At 31.8% G+C, this 23,562-nt stretch overlaps 6 protein-coding genes across 9 annotated transcripts; 4 read left to right on the top strand and 2 right to left on the bottom strand.

Moving 5' to 3' along the window:
* Positions 1 to 271: 271 nt before the first annotated feature.
* On the top strand, positions 272 to 4,683 carry LOC106657851 (myotubularin-related protein 14). 2 transcript variants are annotated; one of them, XM_023462401.1, is made up of 8 exons: positions 272 to 673; positions 1,233 to 1,579; positions 1,668 to 1,889; positions 1,978 to 2,303; positions 2,387 to 2,706; positions 2,885 to 3,350; positions 3,426 to 3,743; positions 3,825 to 4,683. In XM_023462401.1, exons 2-8 carry the CDS (start codon positions 1,493 to 1,495, stop codon positions 4,000 to 4,002), a joined length of 1,917 nt encoding a protein of 638 aa, XP_023318169.1. In that variant the 5' UTR covers positions 272 to 673; positions 1,233 to 1,492; the 3' UTR covers positions 4,003 to 4,683. The 2 variants fall into 2 exon arrangements, with proteins under 2 accessions (XP_023318169.1, XP_014235020.1); XM_014379534.2 differs by having other exon boundaries at positions 272 to 709.
* A 446-nt stretch (positions 4,684 to 5,129) lies between these two features.
* LOC106657881 (putative peroxisomal biogenesis factor 10) lies at positions 5,130 to 6,613 on the bottom strand. Of its 2 annotated transcripts, XM_023462933.1 has the most exons (4): positions 6,522 to 6,613; positions 6,000 to 6,330; positions 5,677 to 5,928; positions 5,130 to 5,594 (listed from the first exon to the last, which is right to left on the bottom strand). In XM_023462933.1, exons 2-4 carry the CDS (start codon positions 6,282 to 6,284, stop codon positions 5,277 to 5,279), a joined length of 855 nt encoding a protein of 284 aa, XP_023318701.1. In that variant the 5' UTR covers positions 6,285 to 6,330; positions 6,522 to 6,613; the 3' UTR covers positions 5,130 to 5,276. The 2 variants fall into 2 exon arrangements, with proteins under 2 accessions (XP_023318701.1, XP_014235063.1); XM_014379577.2 differs by lacking the exon at positions 6,522 to 6,613 and having other exon boundaries at positions 6,000 to 6,404.
* Positions 6,614 to 8,553: 1,940 nt separating this feature from the next.
* LOC106657880 (SET and MYND domain-containing protein 4-like) lies at positions 8,554 to 11,362 on the bottom strand. The gene is made up of 6 exons (XM_014379576.2): positions 11,322 to 11,362; positions 10,153 to 11,182; positions 9,798 to 10,090; positions 9,536 to 9,736; positions 9,318 to 9,464; positions 8,554 to 9,257 (listed from the first exon to the last, which is right to left on the bottom strand). The coding sequence occupies exons 2-6, from the start codon at positions 11,162 to 11,164 to the stop codon at positions 8,943 to 8,945; spliced, it is 1,968 nt and encodes a 655-aa protein (XP_014235062.1). The 5' UTR covers positions 11,165 to 11,182; positions 11,322 to 11,362; the 3' UTR covers positions 8,554 to 8,942.
* A 1,252-nt stretch (positions 11,363 to 12,614) lies between these two features.
* Positions 12,615 to 18,704, top strand: LOC106657989 (insulin-degrading enzyme). Of its 2 annotated transcripts, none has more exons than XM_014379744.2 (13): positions 12,615 to 12,857; positions 13,932 to 14,125; positions 14,194 to 14,694; positions 14,759 to 14,961; positions 15,083 to 15,331; positions 15,404 to 15,793; positions 15,866 to 15,975; positions 16,051 to 16,195; positions 16,264 to 16,374; positions 16,443 to 16,563; positions 16,632 to 17,131; positions 17,211 to 17,420; positions 17,500 to 18,704. In XM_014379744.2, the coding sequence occupies exons 1-13, from the start codon at positions 12,787 to 12,789 to the stop codon at positions 17,749 to 17,751; spliced, it is 3,057 nt and encodes a 1,018-aa protein (XP_014235230.1). In that variant the 5' UTR covers positions 12,615 to 12,786; the 3' UTR covers positions 17,752 to 18,704. The 2 variants fall into 2 exon arrangements, with proteins under 2 accessions (XP_014235230.1, XP_014235231.1); XM_014379745.2 differs by having other exon boundaries at positions 12,615 to 13,595.
* A 1,371-nt stretch (positions 18,705 to 20,075) lies between these two features.
* On the top strand, positions 20,076 to 22,593 carry LOC106657990 (astakine-like). Its single transcript, XM_014379747.2, has 3 exons — positions 20,076 to 20,314; positions 21,227 to 21,385; positions 21,471 to 22,593. Exons 2-3 carry the CDS (start codon positions 21,232 to 21,234, stop codon positions 21,722 to 21,724), a joined length of 408 nt encoding a protein of 135 aa, XP_014235233.1. The 5' UTR covers positions 20,076 to 20,314; positions 21,227 to 21,231; the 3' UTR covers positions 21,725 to 22,593.
* LOC106657991 (cysteine-rich PDZ-binding protein) lies at positions 22,504 to 23,532 on the top strand. Its single transcript, XM_014379749.2, has 2 exons — positions 22,504 to 22,592; positions 22,821 to 23,532. Exon 2 carries the CDS (start codon positions 22,831 to 22,833, stop codon positions 23,134 to 23,136), a length of 306 nt encoding a protein of 101 aa, XP_014235235.1. The 5' UTR covers positions 22,504 to 22,592; positions 22,821 to 22,830; the 3' UTR covers positions 23,137 to 23,532.
* The last annotated feature ends 30 nt before the right edge of the window (positions 23,533 to 23,562 follow it).

Genomic DNA, 23,562 nt, shown 5'->3' with positions numbered 1-23,562 from the left:
ATTTTACAAAATTTTCTCAATAAATCCATTGAAAATTCTTCCTCCCAAACAGTTGCTATAAATTCAGTAAAAATGTACAGCTGCACTCATACATGTATACCTGGGCGTGCATATAGAAACTCCCAGCCCGAGTCAAGTAACAGACGCCTCATCTTGTTCTTTCTCTCTCTCTCTCTCTCTCTCTCTCACTCGAGCTCTCTTTACCTACCCTACCCTATTCGTCGCGCAAAACTTCGCAGTCCTCGATTCTGCATAAATGTGGCCTATACGTACATACATGTATATCTGCAGGCTTGATACAACTGCACTGCGCTGCATACACCACGCGATATACGTTGGCCCAGGCACTAACTTCTAATATTACATTCGGGCTTCAAAGTATGTACGCGCGAGAGCTCGAAAAGTGAGGACCAAGTGAACTCTGTTCGATTTCCAAGGCTCATGTGAAAATAAAGTTTTCCGACCGAGAAGTCGCTAGACAACGTCTACGGGCCGAGGCGCACGTGCCCCCGATGAGGTTATGTGCATTCCACATACGCATGCGAAAAATTTCGCCAGAGAGCAATATCACTATGTGCCTGTGATGATGAGTACTTCCGCGATCAACTACTACGCATCGTACTACACAGAAGCAGCTGCGGCCACGACAATCGCTCAGGATGACGAGCGTTGTGTACGACTTTTTTCATATGCATGATCTGATTCACGCGTACGTAAAAAGAAACTAAGAAAATCCTAACAATGGCATTTTTAATAATTCGCCTTAGCTACTTTCTATGGGCGAGAGTATTCGCTTAGTGCATGCCTACACACCTTGCGCTTTGGCCGCGGAAAAATAGAAAATGAGTCAAGTGCGTCTACGATAGCTATGATAACATCTATTTTCTGATTCAGTGATCGTATTATTTACGAGATTACCTTAATATTTTACTTTTGGTTCAGTAACATAGTTTGTTTTTCTCCATCGTTTTTATGTTCTTTCTCTATCTCTCTCCCTCCCTCCTTCTCTCTCTCTCTCTCTCTCTCTCTCTCTCTCTCTCTCTCTCTCTCTCGCTCGCTATCTTGGGCTTGACATTTGCTCATTTTATTCATTATATGTCAAGATCATGTCGATTAAATCAAAATAATAATCGTTAAACTGCGCGAACTTTGTGTTTACTCGAACGTGTTAGATTATAAGCAAGAATTTCGATTGATACAATGAATTAATATATTGAATGTTTTCATTCCAGCAATAGAAACTGTTTGAAGGAGATGAAACTAAAATAAACAATTGTAAATATTTTGTAAAATCAGGAAGTGTTTATAACGTGTTAACATAGATTTACAATACAATTAATACAATTGTATGTAAGAAAGTGTAATGTGTGAATTACAAGCAGGTCATTGATCAGTACCTGTAATTTATTTAAACTGATATTGTATAGCTGTACAGTTACATTTTATGCATTGGATCTTCAACTGTCAGTTCCATTGAAGCATTCATTAAAAAATGACTGACATAACAATTAAAGATCTTCAAGAACTTATTCACTATTTTTCCAAAAATACGTATCAAGCCAAGAATGCTGATAGTACCGTATGTACATAAAATATTTTTGATTCATTTATTTATTTTTAAAATCTACTCCTATAATTAAATCAAATTTATAATTCTTAACACAAAGAGTCAAGCTATTATGCAGAGGTGCATACTTTTAGCAGATTTGGATTATACTCATACAATAATAAGTAATAAAAATGGAGATTTGAGTGACCATTATCCCAGTCATTTAATAATTTTGGAATATGAAAAACAACATAGTTTAAATAACTGTGATACACCACCACCAATACAACGTACAACAGAAACTATATATGAAAGTAACCACGACCCTTCTAAACTTAAGGTTACAATATAAAATTTTTTGATTTATTTGTTTAAATAAACATTTTTTTGAGAAGTTTAAATGTAACTATTCTATTTCCATTTTCTAGACTATTATGACAAGTGCAAAAACAGCTAGGTGTCGTAAAAGGTTCCCACTTCCAGTAATTTTATACAAAGGACGTAATGTGTGCAGGTCTGCAACACTCTCAGGTGGTCCTGAGATTTATGGTCGATCAGGGTATGAGTATTTTTTTCCAAATCCTGAAGAAGTAGATAAAAGTAATGAAGTTGATGATGCCGCAAGCTCTCCAATGAGTGAAATGCAACTCTTTGATAAGTACAGAAAACGAGATATAAAACTTCTAAAGGCTCTTCATGTTGGAACCATTGTAGATTTTATGGTTGAAAAAAAAAAAGTTAAATTTGGTCTAAAGTAAGTAGCACAAATCATTCCTTCGGTTACCATGAAAAATTAAATATTTTTGTGATAAAAAATATTCAATACTTATGTTTCAGCGTTACATCTTCTGAAAAAGTAGACAAAGAACAAAGATATTCAGAGTTTACAATAGTATCTCTTCCATATCCAGGCTGCGAATTCTTCAAAGAATTTCGTGGGAATGATTATGCAGGCAATGGTTTAGTTTATGACTGGAATCAAACACATGTTGATGCAGAGATTGGTATACCAGATGATCCAATATCCACGCAGCTTCACATCAACTGGGAATTATACCAACATTGGGACTTGATAAGTCTTACAAAAAATTATCTAAAACTCATACTTAGATATCTTAATGATAGCAGCAATGGAATGCTTATCCATTGTATATCAGGTATAATTGTTTATCATATTTTTACTAAAATGATTGATGAGAATTTTATCATCTCCCACTGTCTTTTTCATTTTCATTTACATAAGAATATTATATTTTGTAGCAATACTAATTTATATTTAAAATTGAATGTATTCTTGGATAGCTCATGATAAATGTACACTTCATTCAATTTTAGGCTGGGACCGCACACCCCTTTTTATTTCACTACTTCGTATAAGTTTATGGGCTGATGGAATGATTCATACTTCTTTGAATGCTCAGCAATTATTGTACTTCACAGTTGCATATGACTGGATGCTTTTTGGACACGATCTCAACGATCGTTTATCTAAACACGAAGAAATATTTTATTTTTGTTTCTATTTCCTGAAGTACATTGGTGAAGACGAATTCAGTGTGAATAAGAGGCTCGGTAGCAAACATACAGTTCGAAATGACAGTGATTGTCAACTTGACAATGCAATGTTTGATACTGATGCTGCGGCACCGTCATTAATTGCAGTCAGTTCAAATTTAAGCCTGAACAGTTGTTGTTCTAACAATAGTCAGAATAGTTTTAACAGTAGAGATAGTCAGGATAACAATCCACCAGTGTTCCATTGTACGGCCGTCGATGGTCTAGAGGATGTAGCGACCAATGGGTGAATAATTATTTTAATTTTAAATTTTATTCATCTTAACTTTTTCATCTATTTTATATCATTAATTAATTCTAGTAATGTTACAACATCATGGGCGAATTACTATTCATCACAAAATAAAGAAAATTCAACTGGTTCTCGTTCGCCATTGCCATCATCCAACAAGCGGACATCTCCGGTAGCTGTACCTTCTGTTCAAGGTCGTTTACGTCAAAGGAACGAGTCTTCCTCATCGAACGGGTCGTGGCAGATGATTAGCGCTACTGGCAGTCTTCACTCCAATGCAGATACAGCTTGCAGTAGTCAGGCATTTGGTAGAGATGCAGCAACAGCTAGCCAAGCTAATAATGAATCTAGCACCACCCTCGTTGAAGAAGATAATTTCCCTTCACCGTATGTAGAAATAAAATTATATAAAAGCTATGTTTTTCTTATTTTACTCATGCCAATGTATCATCTCGAATTTTTTGACAGGCCCCCGACAAAACGTCAAATTCGTCTGGAAAACCTGCGGCAAATGTTTTACACGGTTTACACTCAAACAGTTGGTCTTCAAATGAAGAACAATTCAGAATCAACTGGCTTGTCTTCACTTTTGGAAAATGTTGCCGAAAAATTTGTTTTATTCACATCACAACGTACATCGCTGTGACCTGTGACCTTTGACTAATGACTACAATTTTCGTTTGAAGACGATCAACTACTAATTTAAAAAAATTGTATTTTGACCCCACCGCATCCTATCCAGAATCAACAGACTCTCTTTTCTAAGAAATAACACGTGCAATTGTACTTTATTAATTTAATCTTATTTATTTTAATAATTGTAAAACTAAAGGATAGTTTGGTTTGGATTGGATATATGCAGTTTAGTGATAAGTTTGTGGTGATGATTAAAAATAATTTTATAGTAAAGCTAGCTCATAATAATTTGTGCAGATGTATTTTTAAAAGTCAGGTTTTAAGTAATTAAAGATTCGTTACCCGAATAAGCAAAAAATACCTGCACAGAAACGAAAGAGATGATTTATTTTTATGTTGATGCTTTTATATTATAAATAGGCTTAAGAAAGATACGTAAAAAACTATTTTTTATGATTCTATGTTTGATAAAACTATTTCTTAAAAGTATTTTTAAATATTATCCACTGTGATTCATAAAAAAATCGTTTAATCTTTCAAAATCTAATTATGTCAAATAGTGGAAAATGCAAATGTGTTATAATTACGGAATAAAGAGTGTTAAGTATATCTTTCAAACCTAACTATTCTTAGTACCTACTATTACAATCAAAATAATAATTAAAAAAGTTTTTATTTTACGACCTGAAAATTATTTTGATTATTAACAATTTTAATCGTGCTGTATAATTAATAATTCAAATGTTTTCAAGATAAATTAGTCATACAATTTTTAAAGTTTTTCAGATTGTATGTAAAGCGTCAAATTATTTAGAAAAAATTATTCATTATGGGAATCTGAATCTTCTTAATGAAATGAAATTTACTGTGTACTATTTTTAATAGAAAGAAATAGTAAAAAATATCGATTGGTAGGAATCTTCAAAAAAATTTTTTTGTTATAATGCTAACATAAATAAAGATTAATATTTTTGTACATTTCCAGTCAATTTTTTACACTTGCTTAGTTAAACCCTTTTCTTTTTTTGTTTATCATACATTTTTAGTGCAGATTGTTTTCCATTTTATATTTAAATTGAATTTTCTAAAAAGAGAAAAAGCTTTAAATCTATAAAATTTATTTCATTTAAAGTAATGGATTATTGTTTACTTCATGACTACAAAAAAATACTTTTAACTTTATATACAATTACTATTATCCCTTTAAATGAGCAGGGTAACTATCAGCCCATGATCCAAAAGTTTTTTTATTATTTTACTAGGCCAATCCTATAATACATAAATTTACATATTCATCAAGGGAATGATTCGTGATGAAGTTACACTTTCTCTGCAAAGAGGACAACGGTTTCTAGCTCTAACCCATTCAGATAGACAAGTCCAACAAAATAAATGGCCGCATGGAGTTGTGGCATTAGGAATCTTTTCTAAACACAATTGGCAATTAGTAGAAATTGTGCCATCCAACTCTTTTTCATGAATGACTATATCATCAATAGAATTTTTTGACTGCCAAAGATGAAATAAACACTGAGCAATTGTAACACAACCCAAAATTCTTAAACCCCAGCTCACACTGCTATGAGGTCGAGGACCATAAACCTATTGATTTGAAAAAGAATCTCTACTTTAAAATAATTCACTTTTAAATGAACACATGAATAAAATAAAAGTATGTAACTACCTTGATATAATCAATTCCAGCAAATCTTCTTCCAATACTATAATACCTCCCATAAAGATAAAATAAGCCTCGATGGACTAAAATTAAAATAGGTATGATTGTTCGAGTTCTATTAAGAACAATGTTTAGAAAAAACTTTGCTCTTGGAGTTAATTCATTATCACTCTTATTTATTTTATATTGTAATTTATCTAATAATTTTAGCAGCATTTGTTCTCCAAAACATTCAAGGATAGCAGCTAGTATTCTTGTCTGAAAATGAAAACCATTTAGTACTGAGTAAATTAAAATTGAACAAAGTGTTATTGAATTTCCTCTATAACCATGAGTGAAGGAATAGTACGGTTGTTTAAATTAGCTTGAACTATGCCAGTATATTCTTCCCCAAGTGTTTGATTTCCCAAACCAGAAGTAACAATGAAATACAGTAGTTTTGCTGGTATTTCTGATTTGAAATAGCAAAAAAATCTTCTTTGTAAATTGTATCGATGCAATAAATCTGTCATTGATTCACTCATTTGAGAAATAAAATCATTATCTCTTTGATGAGCTCGTAAAATTTCCGCTTGACTGGCTGGTCTCAAATTATTTTTCTTTGGTTGATTCATTTTTTTTTACTAATTTTTGTTTCATATGTTGTTATATGTGTAATAACTTTTGTTCACATGAAATATATAATATAAATGAAATTATTCTTGTGTAATTTTTGAATAATGTTTTGGTATAAAGAAATTGTAAGAATAATGATTTATTGCGTAAAAAAACTTGAAATGAGGTTTTTTCGGCAGATGCCCGGCTTTTTTGTTATTTATATGTGAATTTATATGTGAACTAGTGACAGCTACCTGCGAAGTGCTATATCTCAATATCTTTATTTCTTCAGGGCGATTCTACATAGAATTACTGAACTCGTCACGTACCGTGGTAGGTAGGTAATTCCCAGATGCTACCAAATTCGTAAAACGAACTAACGATTTTTGTACCATGAGGTCTTTTTCTTCTTATTTTGGCCTTGTGGGCGTTGTATAGCGCTCCCGAACTGTCACTGTGGAGGTATGAGAACAGTGCCTTAATATGCGGATTGAGGACCACCGTTGAACCATGAGGTGACAGTTTCACATTCAGTTGTAAGTGTCATAGCATTGTCATCTCCCTGTCTATAAGTCGTTGATTTGGTTCACGAGAATGGCAGTGTTTATGCGTACCCTACGTACTGCAATACGTGACGGAATTAGTACTTCTATATAAAATCGCCCTCACCGATTTTCTTCGTCCTAGCCACCGGCACGCTGTTCACATGCCGCTCGCGACAAGCCACTTGTTACCTTTACTTTACCGTTCGAATTCTAAGGCGAAATCATTTTTAATAAATCAACCAGTTCGCTTAAACATGTTGCCTTTTGCCGTTTTTTTCTTCTCTGTTTATGTGGGTGTGAAGCTGGCCTTTTTTTCAATAATTCAACCCGTTGAACTGTTACATAGCTTCATGCAGACTCTTATCCGATGCAATAATCTTTTACAAAATAAGACTTTCTGCAACAATCATTTAATACTTAAATAACATAGTTCAAAGAAAAGTGACGGATATAATTTCAAATATACGAGCAACTTCAAAAATGCCGAAGATGAATAAATAACACACAAATAAAGCTCTGCAGTAAAAATTTAATTAAGTTACTGCTGAGCAATTTCTGAGAGAAACTATAGGAACGAAATTTATCAATTTTAACATTACTTCTAAAACAATAAATTTCTGATTCTCTCGAATTGTCACATTATCAACACAGAAAGTGCAAAGCTTTTATAGATTTTATTAAAAAGAATAGATTATCCATTACCAATTAAATAAAATATTTTAGATGAGAATATCAAGAATAAAAGCATGTTGTTCGAGCTATATATACATATATGGAAGAGCACCAATAGTAGATTAATCGAAATACAGTTTTGTATAGGTATTGAGTACACAAATTGAGAGGAACTGAGCCAGTGAGATGGGGAAATTCGCCGAATGTGGCTACTTTTGTGATACCTTGACAATATCAAGATATATCACAAAAGCGGCCACGTTCGGGCAGACTTCCTCAGATATACATCGAACGTTTTATTATGGTTCATCTCGAAGTAAAGCATATATATAACGCATTCAATTTGCCAGGTTTGAGGAAAATCGTGGGTTTTAATGGCGCATTTTTTTAATTACTCTTTGATATACTAATTGCTCATATTATTTTTGTAATATTTCTCTCTTCTATTAAATAATTGTTTTCAAAAAAAGAAGAACAACAAAACGTACAAATAAAGCTCGTTCACTGTTTGTCTTTATTTGCTTTTATCTTCTTTGGTCGAGGCTATTTATTAGCGATTTTAAATAAGCAGGTAGTATCTAACATACTTTTTTGGAAATGAAAGTCTGGATCAGACTCGATTAGATTTTGAGTTTTCTTTTTTTCCATCTTTTTCTATCGTGTACAAGCCTCTGGAATGCTCAAATTACTTTGAAATATTGTTTTTCTACAAATTTGAACAATTTCCAATAAAAAAGCTCTCTTTCACTTTTTTGTTTGAGTCAATCTATATTGAGGTAGAATTTATTTTAATAATATTAGCTATAATCATAAATTTCGGAAAAAGTCAAGTTTAAAAAAACTCTGAAAAAAGGTGACGGTCCCGAAAATTCTAATAAAATTTTTTCGGACCTTCAATTTCATGGAGAATCGCTATAAACATTTTCTAAATTCCTGAATCAGAAGAAACTTTTCTTGTCATTTAAAAAACAATTTTGAATTATGAAGGCTTATAAATAATTTGGTATATACAATTAATTTCAATAAATACCGATTAATCAAATAGTAGCCATAATAAATTAACTACATATAAAATTTTAAATGGTGTTTATTAACAATTTAAAAATATGCGTAAAAAAGTATAATGACTATTTCCACTTTCACAATAATTAACTTTACTTAATGAATAGGGTCTTGATTTAATGCACAATTAACTTCAATGAGGAATCAATGAGCTACAAAAATTAAATTCAAATATTCAATTCAAATTTTTTGTTAAATATTTTGTGTATATTATAATTTATCTAAATAAGTAATAAAATATAATTTTGATGGAATAATATTGAATTTTAACAAGGCACAATATATTTGCTTAGCAAGTCTGATCTGTTTCACTCATATTTATCCAATATATTATTTTATGATGTTTTATTAACTGTGTCTACAAAAAATTTTAAAAACAATGTTACTGATACTTAGTTACTGTAGATCACTCTTGCTAACTGCAATAGTAGGCTTTTTAGAAGGAGGTTTTCTATAAATATAGCCTGTGCTATATCTGAAAGCAGTTTCATAGTAAATAGCTATACTCATCATTAATTCACACAACACAACAGACGGAGGTGTCAAATTGTCTGTTGCTTTTTTCATAGCATATGACAATTTTTTTAAAATTTTTTCTTCACAGCCACCAACAATTTGGCACTTTAAAATAGGGTCTAATAGACTTTTGAATTCATCAAAAAGGCTGCTTTCCTTCTGACTGTAATTCTTCATATAGCCAATGGGATTTTCCTAATAAAAATGAAAATAAAATATTACTTTCAAGTGAATAAATTTTATATCATATCTTACCATTGGCATCTTATACAGTTCAGTCAGATTTGGCCAATTTTCATTGCAGGCTTGACATTTACATTTGTAACGTAATGTTTGTCTTAGTGCAGGAACTCGAAAAGCTTTTTGCATTTCATAAAATAATTGTCCTTTTGATACATATATCTGAAAAATTTATTTCATTCAATTGATCTAAAAAGTTCTTTCTTTAAGAATATTTATTCAAAAATAGAAACCTGATTTTCTTTTGGAATAGGCCGCAATGCATAAAGAATAAATCTTTCATTATCAACAGCACATATTTTTGCATTCGGGTAGCAACTGTGAGGTAGTAAAGCACTTAAAGAAGATATAAATTCTAACTTGAAGCAACAATTTTTCAATTTGCAAGTTCCTACTGCAAGTTCATTTCTGCAGGTCTTTAGTTCAAATGTCAGCTACAATAAAAAATATGAATTTTAAATTCAAATAAATGAAAAAAGAAAGCTTGAAACTTACAAAATGTGAATTTGAAATTAATCTCCTTCTTAGCTTGAACAGTATCGTTCCAATGAGCATAATTTCTTCATTGTTTTTTATATCATTTGTACTTTTAATACTATTTCCAAATAAATCTGTATACTTGCATAAAGACATTAGCATTACTGTTGTAGGAATAGCGATTTCCTGTAGCTCACTATTTGTTATTTTGCGTGTAAGAGGTAATGTATATACGCTTTTGAATGTTTGATTTTTCCATTTAGGAAATTTACTTTTTCCATTTGGATTGAAGCCTCCATTTTCTACTTGTTCTAAAATATAAAAATTAATTAATGCTCACACTTAGTTACAAATTATATATTTTTATTTTTACCTGTCGATTCATCAGCATGCATGAGATCATTTTTAAAATTATTAATACTACCAGATTTTTTTATTCCTAATATTAAGGATCTCAAAGCTAAATAATCTGTTTGAGATAGTGTATTATCTTCTGTACTATGAGATATGATTCTACATTCAAGATCATGATAATTTGTCCAAGCTACAGTTTTGCATTTTTCTGAACAAAATGAACACCACGAACAAAAATCGCATGGTATTGAATTGTATGCTTCTTTAAAACAATGTCCGCAATAAATATTACTATCATAAATATTCAAAAATCCACAGAAGGGTTTATCAACATAAATAATATCTCCTGCCATCACATCATTTCTAGTAACTAAATAACTTTGCTCATTTTCATTGGTTTTCACAATAACACTTGAATTAGGACTTTCTTTTTCTTTTTTACTCAGCATTTTTAGATGATCTTCATGAAGATCTGAGCATATATCATAAGGAATCACTTTTTTATCTGTAAGTATTGATAATGCTTTTTCAATTTCTTTTATACTGGCAAATACTGATTCACTATTCTTTTTTTCCATTTCTTTTGAAATTTGTGGTATTAATTCTTTAATATCATGCAGAGCTATCTGAGCATTTGCTTTGTCTTGCAGGACTATGTGACTTTCTGCTTTTCGAATTAGAAGTTTAGCTCTGCGAGCGAGAGTTAAATTAGAGCATGCAAGTGCTCTACTTATGTCTAATATACATTCTGGATATCGTTTCAAACGAAAGTATAATGCTGATCTGTTTCCATAAGCTTCACTCAAGCACTCTGAATTCAATGGTGCTAAACAAATGCTTTTGTTATATAATCTAATAATCAGATCAAATGTTTTCACATCAATCGTTTTTTTGCTGTAAAATTCATTTCCTTTCATTTTAAATATACGAGACTTTTCGGTACTTTTCATGGAACTCTCCGATGGACGTTGCATGAAAAGCGATGATTTTTTTGTATTCAATTGTTGCTCTATCAAAAACTTTTCCGTCATTTTTGCAATTGATGTGAGCTAGAAATAAAGCGAATGGTTAATAAATTTCTCAACGAGTTACGGACTACCGCAACCATTAAATATATTCTTCGATCGAACAGCTCAAGAGAAATAGAAAAAGAAGCAATGAAGTAATGAAACAATAAATTGTACATACTTATGTGTACGTAAGTTGTAAATTTATTTCTTGCTCCGTTGTAATATAATTAATTAAACATTTGTAATTGTAATCAATGATGATTAAATAAATACGGATATAAAAATTTGTTTTTGTCGGTTAGAACAAAAATTGATAAATGTCAGTAAACTCCGGTCGTTGATCTATCATGAACACATTTATTTGTGTTGTTTATTGTTTTTATACACACACTTTTCGTCTTCAGCAACCGTCAATTCAATAAATTGTAACATTCACTCATTTATAAGAAAGTTAATTTCAAACTAAGATTGCAGCAATTTTAATTTAATTAGAAGTTACAACATAAAAGGGCCATATTTTCGTATGAAAAGCCACTTGTTTCCGAACCACGGTAACTGTAAACTGTACTCTTATATTTGTTTTGTATATATCGGAGAGCATACACGTATTTCTAACGTAGTATACATAATGTATATATATATATATACATTATGTATATATATATATATATGTATATAGGTACATGTATAAGAGGTTTCCGACCCTCTCGAAACGTGTTAAAGATGGGAGCTGCAATGAAAGTTTGAATACTATTAAAATCATTCCTCATGTATTTTCTGCTTTAATGAAACCTATTAATTTAATAAATTACAATTCACAATATAAGCTAGCTGATAGATAATCATCGGTTAAGTTTACAGAAAAGTGTTCTTTAAAAATTGTATATTGGGTATTTTGCCTCTTTTTTGTATTAAGTTATACGCAGGGTACGTCTATATACAATATCTGCAAACACCGCTATTTAATTAAACCTAATATCGTGGCAAAATTATTATTTTTACAAGTACAGATGAATTTTGTTAAAAAACGAATCTCGTCAGCCTCGAAAATTTTTTCCGAATGATTTATTTCTTTGCAATGAACCAGAATTTTAATTGAAAAAATTGAAAAATTGATTCTATTCAAAGATTTTTTTCATCTGATATAATCTTAACAGACCAAGACTGGTCAATTCCCCTTATAACGATATTATTTTTATTCTCAGCAACTGCATTGGATTCCATTAGTGTTTAAACTTGTTTTGATTAAAAGCCAATTAAGAAACAACTTGACTATACTGAACAAATTAATCTGAACAATAGTTTTTCGAGATATGGAATTTCTTTTTATTCTATTAATAAAAATACACTTAAAAGTTTGAATAAATGAAAAAAAAAATTCGTTGAGTTACTTGACCGACTCATGTCTATGTTGTCCAAAAATTTAAAGAGCCACTTGCATGAGGCTCTTGCTGCAATTTAACTATAGATAGACTATGGATAGATGAATTCACGCAACACCATCGATCTTGTGCTTCTGCTATTTGATAATTCTATCAAGATTCTTAAATAATACATCTCTAGAATTTAGGCATTTTTTTTAGAGTATCAAAATATATTCCTCATCAAATTGAGAAAGTATCGCAACCGTAAAACTTTCGCTAATGTTTGCTACGCGTCTGCTACGCGTACGTTTCACAGTCGTTCAACCACATCAGTCACTCATTTTTGTGAGGTGAGCAACTCAAGTCGATTTTTCACTTCTAAGACATAACGCGTAACTTTGACAATCTTTTTTCCTTGAAAACTAAACATTTTTCCCTACACAATACGAACGCGTAACTGTGAAAAAAGAGAGCGTGACTCGTTGCCTTTTTTTGCATTTTGCAAATAATTGCAGTCCGTATCGGCACGCTCAAAATTGACAACACCAGGTGCTTGGCCAATTGTTATTGTGCTCTCTCCTTCCCTTCTCTTATTGTTTGTTTCGACGGAAGCGATGTTGAACGTATACTAGTGTGTTTTGTACGTGCTATTACTAAACATAAATCACTGCTTATTTGTGACATTGCAAACGAGATACTTGAACCTGTACAGTATTCCGTCATTTAAATGCCTCGTACATAAACAATATAACCTTACTCCATATTCTCCCACTGCCAACACTGGTTCATTCTTTTTTTCATTCGAGAAAAATAAACTCGAGTTTTTATCTGTTTTTGTCACTGGATTCGTGATAAGACTTGCGGCTTTTTGTCTACATATCCATCCAAACAATTCAAAACTCTCTTTGCCTCATTGTTCTCGAGAACATCGGACATTAATTGCAAGCGAGTCAGCGTTTGTAGTAAAATCGTAAACTCATTCACGAAATCTACGTACTGTTGAAATAAAAACTCAATAACAAACGGTTAATAATCATGTCATTGCAACATAGTACAGAAGCTTCGGAATCTGCAGATTCTTCTTCAGCGTAAGATAAATTTGATTTTTTGCATGCTACTTCACATATCAGTCATAAAACTTGATATGCATACTTTTTAGTTTATGTGCTTTAAAGATTATAAATTGTTATAATCGTTTAAATTTCTTCAAGTCCTTAGAATACTATGATAATATCGTTAGCTACTGCTATCATTATGATACACTATACAGCATAAGAGATTGTACATTTTAGTAATAATTTATTACCTTTATTTCAATTTCTTATTTTTTATTTAGCTTTTTAGTTAAATTCATATTTTTCAATATATTTAAAAAAATGCATTTCATTTGTGGTTAATATCTTTGTAACTTTAATTATGTCTAGACCTCTAACCACTGATATGGCTGGAACAAACTCTGGAGTTGAAAAAATTGAACCAGTGCGTTATGACAATATTGTCAAACCACAAAATGACAAAAGAGATTACAGAGCATTGATATTAAATAATAAAATGAAGGTACTTCTGATATCTGATAAGGAAACTGATAAGAGTGCTGCTTCTTTGAATGTTGGTGTTGGTGAGTACCATGGATGTTTTTATTTTCTTATTAAAAACAAAATCTGAATAATATGCTCTGTTTTTTAGGTTTCTTAAATGATCCAAAAGATATTCCTGGACTAGCTCACTTCTGTGAGCATATGCTTTTTCTTGGCACCACAAAATATCCAAATGTCAATGAATACAATCAATATTTATCATATCATGGAGGAGCCAGTAATGCTTCTACGTACATGGATCACACAAATTATTACTTTGATGTGGATCCAGAATATCTTGAAGGTTCTCTGGATAGATTTTCACAATTTTTTGTATCTCCACTCTTTACAGAGTCAGTAACAGAAAAAGAAATCACTGCTGTTCATTTAGAACATGAAAAAAATTTAGCTAGTGACACTTGGAGATTAGATCAACTGGATAAATCTTCAGCTAATCCAAATCATGTATACTGTAGATTTGGTACAGGTAATAGGGAAACATTGCAAATAAATCCAAAAGAAAAAAATATAGATATAAGACAGGCATTGCTAGACTTTCATAGCAAATATTATTCTGCTAATATTATGGCACTCAGTGTTCTTGGCAAAGGTAAGAGTTTTCATGAAATTATACTAATAATTTTTTTATTAACAAAAAATACTTTTATTCGCAGAGACCTTAGATGAATTGGAAACAATGATCATGAGTATGTTCTCTGATGTTCCGAATAAAGATATTGAACTTCCCAGATGGCCCGAACATCCATTTACCGAAGAACATTTCAAACATAAATGGTCTGCTGTTCCAGTGAAAGATATTAGAAATCTCAGTGTCACTTTCCCTATTCCTGATTTACAAGAACACTTCCGATCATCGGTACAGATTTATTAATATTATTATTATTATTATTATTATTATTATTATTATTACTATTATGTTAATATTGTTATTATATTTAATTCTTTCTTTTGAAATGTAATAACTATTTTTATTTCAGCCTTTACATTATTGGTCGCATTTGCTTGGTCATGAAGGTAAAGGATCATTGCTATCAGCTCTGAGGGAAAAAGGGTGGTGTAGTTCGCTCATGGCTGGCAAAAGATCATCTGCGCGAGGCTTTGATTTTTTCAGTGTCTTTGTTGATCTCACTGAAAAGGGCATCCATCACACTGACGATATCATAACTATGATATTCCAATATATTAAAATGATCAATGAAGAAGGTCCTATTGAATGGGTTTATAATGTGAGTTTATTATTGATTTTTAAAAGTATATCCTTGTACATTTTTACAAACATTTTTCCATTGGTGTTACAGGAATACAGAGACATAGCCAATTTGAATTTCCGATTTAAAGAAAAGTCACAGCCGCGTAATTGGGTCAAAATAACTGTTTCAGCGCTCTCAGAGTACCCCATTGAAGAAGTCCTAACAGGACCTCGATTAATAAATGAATGGCGACCAGATCTTATTAAAGACTTGGCTAAATACTTTGTACCTGAGAAAGTTCGAGTTTCAATTATTAGTAAACATTTTGAATCTATTGTTGATAGCGTTGAACCTTTATATGGTACCAAGTATAAGATGGAAAAAATTCCCGAAGAAACGATACAAAAATGGAGTAAAGTTGAACTTAATAAGGCTTTAGCAATGCCAGAGAAAAACGAATTTATTCCAAGTAATTTCGCAATCAAACCAATGGGACAGGTAATTATTATAATTTTGAATTGAACAAGAAGAATTTAAACACTATTAATCAATTTTTTAAAATCTGTATAGCTCGAAAAATTCCCAGTTATTATTGAAGATACACCATACATAAGACTGTGGTATAAAAAAGATGATGAGTTTTTACTACCAAAAGCTGTTATGACGTTTGATTTTGTCAGGTAATTGAGTAAAAAAATTATACGATAAAACTGTTTTATTAAAGAATACTTTATAATAATTATTTCTAATTATAGTCCATTAGCATACATGGATCCCTTGAACAGCAACATGACATATATGTTTGTGCAACTCTTCCGTGATTCCCTTAATGAATATGCTTACAATGCTGATTTAGCTGGTATTAAATGGGAGTTGAGTAATAGTAAATATGGAATGAATGTAAATATTATACGTAAAAATGTTGTATAATTTCTTTCAAAAAATACTAAGTGCTTTTCGATTTATAGTTGGTTATGTCCGGATACGATCACAAATTGGATGTACTACTGGAAAAGGTCATGGAACGTTTGATGAATTTTGACTATGAAGAAGAGCGATTTGAAATATTGAAAGAAAACGTAATATTGATTTTTGGATTATAAAAATGTCCTATTAGACTGCTAAAACTATACCTTTTATTTTACAGTATATAAGAAATTTGAAAAACTTTGAAGCTGAACAACCTTATCAACATGTAGCTTATTATTTAGCAGTATTATTGTCAGAGCAAGTATGGGTGAAAAATGAGTTGCTAAATGCTACCCCTTGTAAGACATTTTACTTTTATATAATTTTACATTTTATTAAAAAAGAGTAAAAACACACATTTTTTCAGTGCTTACTTATGAACGGGTGCGGCAGTTTGCTCCATTATTAATGAGTAAAATGCATATAGAGTCTCTTATTCATGGTAATTTCACCAGAGATGAAGCTTTGCGAATGGGAAAAATAGTCGAAAATAAGATAATATCCAACCTGCCTGATTTGACTCCTCTTTTACCAAGACAAATGGTTTTATATCGCGAAATAAAACTTCCAAATGGTTCTCATTATGTTTATGAAATCAATAATAAGCATCATAAAAGTTCTTGTACCCAAATTTTCTGGCAAACTGGACTTCAAACAACAGAGTCAAATATGAAATTGGAACTTTTAGCTCAAATTATTTCGGAGCCATGTTTTAATAAGTTAAGAAATGAGCAACAACTTGGATATATTGTATTCAGCGGTGTTAGACGTACAAGTGGTGTACAGGGTTTAAGATGCATTGTACAAAGCAATAGGCATCCACAATACGTTGATGACAAGATTGAGGATTTTATTACTGATATAAAGGTTTATAAACACGATTTTTAAATTAAAATTTATTATAACTTTAATTTACAAAATTTTGAATACATTTTATTATTTGCAGAAATTATTGATAGATATGAAAGATGAAGAATTTTCTAAGCATGTAGAATCATTAGCCACGCGTCGCTTGGAAAAGCCAAAAGTAATGAGTTCTCAAACTTCTATCTACTGGAATGAAATTGGCACCCAACAGTATAATTTTGATCGAATGAACATTGAAGTTGCTTATCTGAGAACTCTTACAAAACAGCAAATTATTGATTTTTATAATGTAAGTTCTTATAATTGTAAATTTGATTTCTATTTTAAATATAGTATTTATATTAAAACTTTTCTTGAATCTACTTCAGACTTATGTATGGTGTGAATCAGAACACATACAGAAGATGAGCATTCACGTTTTGTCGACCGCTGATGGTAATTCACCCACCTATTCATCTGATGATCCTGATAACACTAGATCGTTGGACTCGCCAAATCCTGTGAAAGCAAAACCCATAGTTGATATACTGTCATTTAAGACGAGTCAAACACTCTATCCTCTTGCTAAATATTACACTAATGTACCACGCAAAGGTACTCAAAAACAATCAAAACTTTGAAACGAATTTGAAGTCGAGTTACCTACAGTGCCTTGAAAATTTAAATATGCGAGGTCTAATGGGGGCTGAGGTCTAAATGAGTATTCTTCGTAGTTTAGAGCTGTTTTTTCTGATCGTTCTTGTTTTAATTTTCATCCGTTGATCGGACCGACATAATTTTTTTATTTATAACTTGCGCACAATTAAATTTTTATATTTTTGATTTTTATTTAACGGGAAAAATTTATTGTATTCAATATATGTGTTTTATTGTTGTAATCTTACAAAGTTTGAAAAGTCACTCGCGAGGACGAATTCGCTTGAAAATGCATTGATGAATTTATTGACTTTATAGAAAAGCCTAATTGTAAAAATATATCAAATAACACTTATAACATTTATAAACGATAATTATTGAACTAATATTTATTAAAGTAAGCCATGAAAAGAAAAGATAACGCAGCTTCAAGAAATTGGTAATTAAATCATAATGAATTTCTAGTATTTAGTGAACACTAAGTTGCGAATTACTTTCTTGAAATTAAGAAATGTATTGAATTATAATCATACTTAATTTCCTAGAATATATGCATCACACTTTCCAAATCAAGTAACTGCTTTAACTTAAGCATAGAACATTTTTAAAGTCGGATAAATTTTATAGCCTGCGAACAATTATATCATAGATGTAAAAAACATTCGTAGACATTATTATCACATTATTTGTGATTTCTCATACTTATTTTATCAAAGGTACAATTTTTAAAATAAAACACTTAATCTATTCATCTATAATAATGCAAGAGTGGATCGAGGTGTAATGTATTTATCTTCAATTCGATAATAATATTATGTAATATAACAACCAATATTAGTATAAATAAGGTCTCAAAAAATAACCATCACACGCTTTTATGAATTCAGTATGCAAGTGTAAAAATGACTATTAAAAATTAAAATTATTTTTACCGCAATCCTTGGCTATTATTTAAATTTTTGCCCTCACCAAATCCTATGAGGCCTTTTATAAAAACATTGTATTGCGTCTCGATGAGTATATGGATTTCCGAACACTTCTTATCTCGGTCAGTCTAATTTTTTTTGTCGATCTTGTGTTGCAACGCAATGTCAGCATCCGTTAAGTTAGTTCTTGAATGATCAACAAGTGAGAAAGACACTGGTACTGTCTTCCCAAATTTCACGCCAACTATAATCATGAATAATAAAACGATGGTAACGCTCTTGTGTTTAGTTACTATTGCAGTTTCAAGTACAGTTATAGTTCTAGGCCAAGGTAAAGTAAAGTATTTATTTCAGCCACATAAAATACTATTAAGATGATATTTTTGCCAGACATGTTTCAATCTCCTCTTGATCGAGCGTATCAGCAGAGTCACATACCAACGACAACGGAGCTTTACAGAAATATAAAAATGAAATGTGAAAATCAATGTACCGGTAAATATAATTTAATTAAACTATAAAAAATTATTTTCCAAATTGGCGTCGAACAATATCTTAAAAATGTAATTGAAATGTAAAACTTTTAGGAAAACTCTCCCAGTGGTCCACGGCATTCTGTCTCAATGAATGCCAGCAATATCTTTGAATACTAAAAGATTGAAGGATAATTGGAACAATTTTATATTCTATTCAAAAAGCTGTTAATAAATTTTCAGTGCTCGGAACTCAATCTTTCCTTCATTCAAACATTTTACGCAATAAATCATGCCTCGATAAAGTAAACCTGCGTAAAACGCAACGTAAACACTGTAAAGTATTAATGCAAATTTTCCCCTGCGCCCCTTATCAGACATGAAAAAATCGCTTGTGTAAACAATTTGTTGGTCATTGTCACCAACACATATTTAATTCTATCAAGCGCTCTCGAATGATGTAACGCGTTCAAACTCCGGCAGAAAATTTTTTGCGTCACTTTCATTTCCAGGGAAATTCGTCAATATAAATGTAGGTAAAAACCGATATTATGATAAACATCGTTGTCTCACGCTACAAGTTCAAATTAGTCATCGGTGCATTCTTTCTCGCGCACGCACACACACACACACACTCATGTGCTCACATTTTTTTCCATATCCTTCGATCGCCTTATTTTGATATGTATGAGTGCAGCAAGTTTATTACAAACAAAGCTGAGCGTTATGACAAAAAAAAAATGTATACTTTTTGAACGACATTGAAAATGTGATGCACAAACCATCGAATTACCGTTCAAGGAACGGCAACGATAGACGAGTTGATAAAAAAAATCCACATTAAACTCAATAATTAAAAAACAGATAAAACGTAAGGTTCAGGCTTATTTACATTTCGCAGCGTTTAATAAGCCGCCGAGCGAACTAATGGGTGCATGTGTACACTAACGCACGATATATGTGCAATATATAAAAGTCACGCATATATAAGACTAGGCCGAGATGAGCGATACGGACACAGTTTACAGAATCGGCTTTAACTGATCGGACGCTCAAATTAAAGCGCGTTCAAAACGAGGCAAAGTGTTTTACAAGGTTCATTTTCATCACTAGTGCTTCAATTTTTTTCCGCTTCGCCAGAATTCGAGGTTTGTATGTTTTTCAAATGTGACTCATTATTATTTTTATATTTATTTTTATTTTTTATTAATTCTAAACTTCCAATGATAAACTAAGTCAGCAGTTTTAACGATTTGGCTCGGTGCTATTTAATTCGATACAATCAGAATTTTGAGTAATTTTCTATCAAAATACGAACTGCTTGTTTCTTTTTTGCTCCGCCACTATCATACAACAAGTAACGGGTAAAAATAACGTATTCCTTTTTGTCGTGGGGACATTGAAAAAACTATGAACTGGAATTTATTTTTAGTTAATTACGATATACCAAAACGTTATATTCGAGCGAGAAAAAATAAAAAAAATCTGCGCGAAGGTTGATCAAGGCTACAGCTCCGATTTACGCCTGTTTACATTTATTCTTTTCAATTTGCGGAAAAATAATAACAATGCAATGTTGCTTTGAATAAACGTGCTCACTATAGGAATCTGGACTTGCCGAGAAAAATGACGACACGAGGTAAATTGTGGCATGAAAATCATTGCAACGAGATACCGATCCGAGACACGATTTACTTGAATTCTTTTGTTTGGACAAGGTGAGCTTGGCGCGCGGCAAAAATTTTCATCGAAAATCTCCTGTGCAAAGATTCACAATTATATAAGGGATATATGTACGTATGCGAGAATTGATAATGACATTTTGAACGCGACGCTAAAGTGCCTCGATGCATGGCTCGACGTTTACAAGTATAATTGCACGGCAATTATAGATTTTTATCGATGACTTTTTCTCGGACTGTTGCTCGCATGTTCTCGCGCGTACGAACTTTTTTGTCTCGAGTTTCGACTGTACTGCGCAGTAAATCTGCAAAATTCATGCAAAAACGGAGACTGTGCCAATTAAAAAGTTGCCGATTCTTGGCGTTTATTTTTCACAGCCACGATGCTAGCCGCACGGATTAAATTCAGCTTGAGTCTGCTGCTGCTGGTCGGCGCGGTGAACGCCGCAACCCTCCACGAGCAGACCGGATTATTGGCCGACGAGATCGAGTGCACGAGCAACGTCGATTGCGCGCCCGGCTACTGCTGCACAATTTGTAAGTCTCGCAGCTCGACTTGATATGCTAAGGAGGAGTATAAGCCGATCGAGCAGCTCATTCGTTCTTTTGTTTTTCCGCAAAGCTCACGAGCGTTACAGCTATCCCAGATGCCAGAAGTTCCAAGATCTGGGAGATTTTTGTCGGCCGGGCGGACCACTGACGACGAGCGGCGATCGCTACTATCCAGACGGCACTTCCATACAATTGGACGAGATTTACATGCAGTTCTGCCCATGCGGACCCGGGCTGCTTTGCGATCGGGGCGAGCAAGTTTGCCGAGACGCCAGCGATTTTAATTCGGTGCAGTTGAATCAGTCGGGCAAAAGTGATGATTGATCTTAAGGAAAGACACATTTTTACCATCATTTGACAATTGATACCATTTAATTATCAGTCTAACAAAGACTTTTTCCGCCTCGACAAGCATCAAATTTTGTTATAGCTCTCGAAATAGTCTTTTCTCTATGAAATATTTTTAATAATGAAATGTACTTGGACTTTAGTTTGAGACCGAACAAATATCTAAAAAATAATTATTCGATAACCTTGATTATATTTATTATAATTTAATTTAATAAATAAAGCATGATCATTTTATCATACATTTCTAAACTATTCTAGTTTAATTTTTCAATTTCTATTTTAATTAAGTACACGAGCTAGCCTTCAAACTCTCCCCAGTTTCAGTTTGTATTTTTGAAATAATTTTCGGCAACCGCAATAATACAATTAGATTAACATTTTTCATTTATTCATATAATTGTGGACACAATTACCATACTATAATTAATACAAAATTATACATAGAAGTGAATAGGTACTATTGATAAAACACATTTTGATAAAAATGATCATAATTTGTCGATTACATAAAAAAGAACGTCAGTTCGAACTGACTAGTGTTCATTATTCATATGTAGCGCCAAAATAGATGATACTTGTGCGACTGCGTGCTTATCATTTGGTGTACCGGAACGTTCGCCACCAGGCAGTCACTCGCCAGTCTGCTGACTGCTCTGCTCTGCTGAGTCTGCACTCTGCACTCATCACCTTTTCTTTGTTGTGACAGTCGACACTTTGTTGTGCAGTTAATAGTTCAAATGTCAAAACTGAAATATTGTACACTAAAGTGAAAAGTTTTACAGTGAAAAAAATTCAAACATTTTACTTGTTTTGTAAAACTCATAAATCTTAACTCATAAACGTAAGTAGGAATATCGTATACATAACCTCATTTACAAACTGCTTTTTACGTTTTACATGTAAATAAACTTCTTATAAATACGTTTTACATAAAATAATTTTTATGTTTTCATTTTATGCTGCCATCTTTTTATCGTTAACATTTCTAATCTAAATTTTATTTTTAAATTCCTTCACATTTTATATAAATTCCAGATCTTTTTATATTTAAGAGAAATTATTTTTCCAGGAAAACCAAAATGGTTTGTGAAAAGTGTGAAAAAAAATTAGGTAAGGTCATTACTCCAGATCCTTGGAAAGTAGGAGCCCGTAATACTACAGAAGGTGGTGGCCGTAAAGTAGGAGAAAACAAGGCTCTATCAGCAGCCAGCAAAGCCAGATTTAATCCTTACACATCCAAATTTGAAACATGCAAAATATGTAGGCAGAAGGTTCATCAGCCAGGATCACATTATTGTCAATCTTGTGCTTACAAAAAAGCAATATGTGCCATGTGTGGTAAAAAACTGATGAGTACAAAAAACTATCGCCAATCAGCAACTTAAATGTAATGTATTATTTGTATACTTTAGGATTATTAATTCAATATTTCTTGAAACTTCTTTCTTCATAGTAAATATAAGAAAAAACTTATATTACTTCTTAACATACCAACATTTATGTAAAATTTAACTTTTATCTGATGAATAAGAGCTTTGTGTCCTCAGCATTCAATTAATCTATTCTGCTATGTATTAAGATTCTAGTTTTTTTTGGAAGTTTCATTAGTTGTACCATTTGTATATAATCATGTAAAAAAAAATTGGCCCAAAAATCAAAAAAGCCTTGAGATGTATCATAATTGTAGATTTAAGAGATATCTTAAATGATTCAATGATAATTGATATTTATTGTGTAAATAAACGTTTAACAAAAACCTAAATAAAATGATGTAAAATTTAGTCATATTATCTAATTTCAAGATATATAAT

Source organism: Trichogramma pretiosum, unplaced genomic scaffold (assembly GCF_000599845.2).
Source record: "Trichogramma pretiosum strain Unisexual culture from Peru unplaced genomic scaffold, Tpre_2.0 scaffold84, whole genome shotgun sequence".
Lineage (NCBI taxonomy): Eukaryota > Metazoa > Arthropoda > Insecta > Hymenoptera > Trichogrammatidae > Trichogramma > Trichogramma pretiosum.
This window is presented reverse-complemented; position numbering and strand designations above follow the sequence as displayed.

What these genes read in the sequence shown, in the direction of transcription:
- LOC106657991 (XM_014379749.2), top strand. Translation starts at nt 22,831, where the DNA reads ATGGTTTGTGAAAAGTGTGAAAAAAAATTAGGTAAGGTCATTACTCCA.
- LOC106657880 (XM_014379576.2), bottom strand. Translation starts at nt 11,164, where the DNA reads ATGACGGAAAAGTTTTTGATAGAGCAACAATTGAATACAAAAAAATCA. An exon ending in GCATGCTGATGAATCGACAG is followed by an intron (nt 10,091 to 10,152) that starts GTAAAAATAAAA and finishes TTTATATTTTAG; the next exon opens with AACAAGTAGAAAATGGAGGC. An exon ending in TAATTTCAAATTCACATTTT is followed by an intron (nt 9,737 to 9,797) that starts GTAAGTTTCAAG and finishes TTTTTATTGTAG; the next exon opens with CTGACATTTGAACTAAAGAC.
- LOC106657990 (XM_014379747.2), top strand. Translation starts at nt 21,232, where the DNA reads ATGCTAGCCGCACGGATTAAATTCAGCTTGAGTCTGCTGCTGCTGGTC. An exon ending in CGGCTACTGCTGCACAATTT is followed by an intron (nt 21,386 to 21,470) that starts GTAAGTCTCGCA and finishes TTTTCCGCAAAG; the next exon opens with CTCACGAGCGTTACAGCTAT.
- LOC106657851 (XM_023462401.1), top strand. Translation starts at nt 1,493, where the DNA reads ATGACTGACATAACAATTAAAGATCTTCAAGAACTTATTCACTATTTT. An exon ending in ACGACCCTTCTAAACTTAAG is followed by an intron (nt 1,890 to 1,977) that starts GTTACAATATAA and finishes TCCATTTTCTAG; the next exon opens with ACTATTATGACAAGTGCAAA. An exon ending in GAAGATAATTTCCCTTCACC is followed by an intron (nt 3,744 to 3,824) that starts GTATGTAGAAAT and finishes ATTTTTTGACAG; the next exon opens with GCCCCCGACAAAACGTCAAA.
- LOC106657989 (XM_014379744.2), top strand. Translation starts at nt 12,787, where the DNA reads ATGTTTGCTACGCGTCTGCTACGCGTACGTTTCACAGTCGTTCAACCA. An exon ending in CTATTGAATGGGTTTATAAT is followed by an intron (nt 15,332 to 15,403) that starts GTGAGTTTATTA and finishes TTGGTGTTACAG; the next exon opens with GAATACAGAGACATAGCCAA. An exon ending in TTGAAATATTGAAAGAAAAC is followed by an intron (nt 16,375 to 16,442) that starts GTAATATTGATT and finishes TTTATTTTACAG; the next exon opens with TATATAAGAAATTTGAAAAA.
- LOC106657881 (XM_023462933.1), bottom strand. Translation starts at nt 6,284, where the DNA reads ATGAATCAACCAAAGAAAAATAATTTGAGACCAGCCAGTCAAGCGGAA. An exon ending in GTACTATTCCTTCACTCATG is followed by an intron (nt 5,929 to 5,999) that starts GTTATAGAGGAA and finishes TTTCATTTTCAG; the next exon opens with ACAAGAATACTAGCTGCTAT. An exon ending in CTGGAATTGATTATATCAAG is followed by an intron (nt 5,595 to 5,676) that starts GTAGTTACATAC and finishes TCAAATCAATAG; the next exon opens with GTTTATGGTCCTCGACCTCA.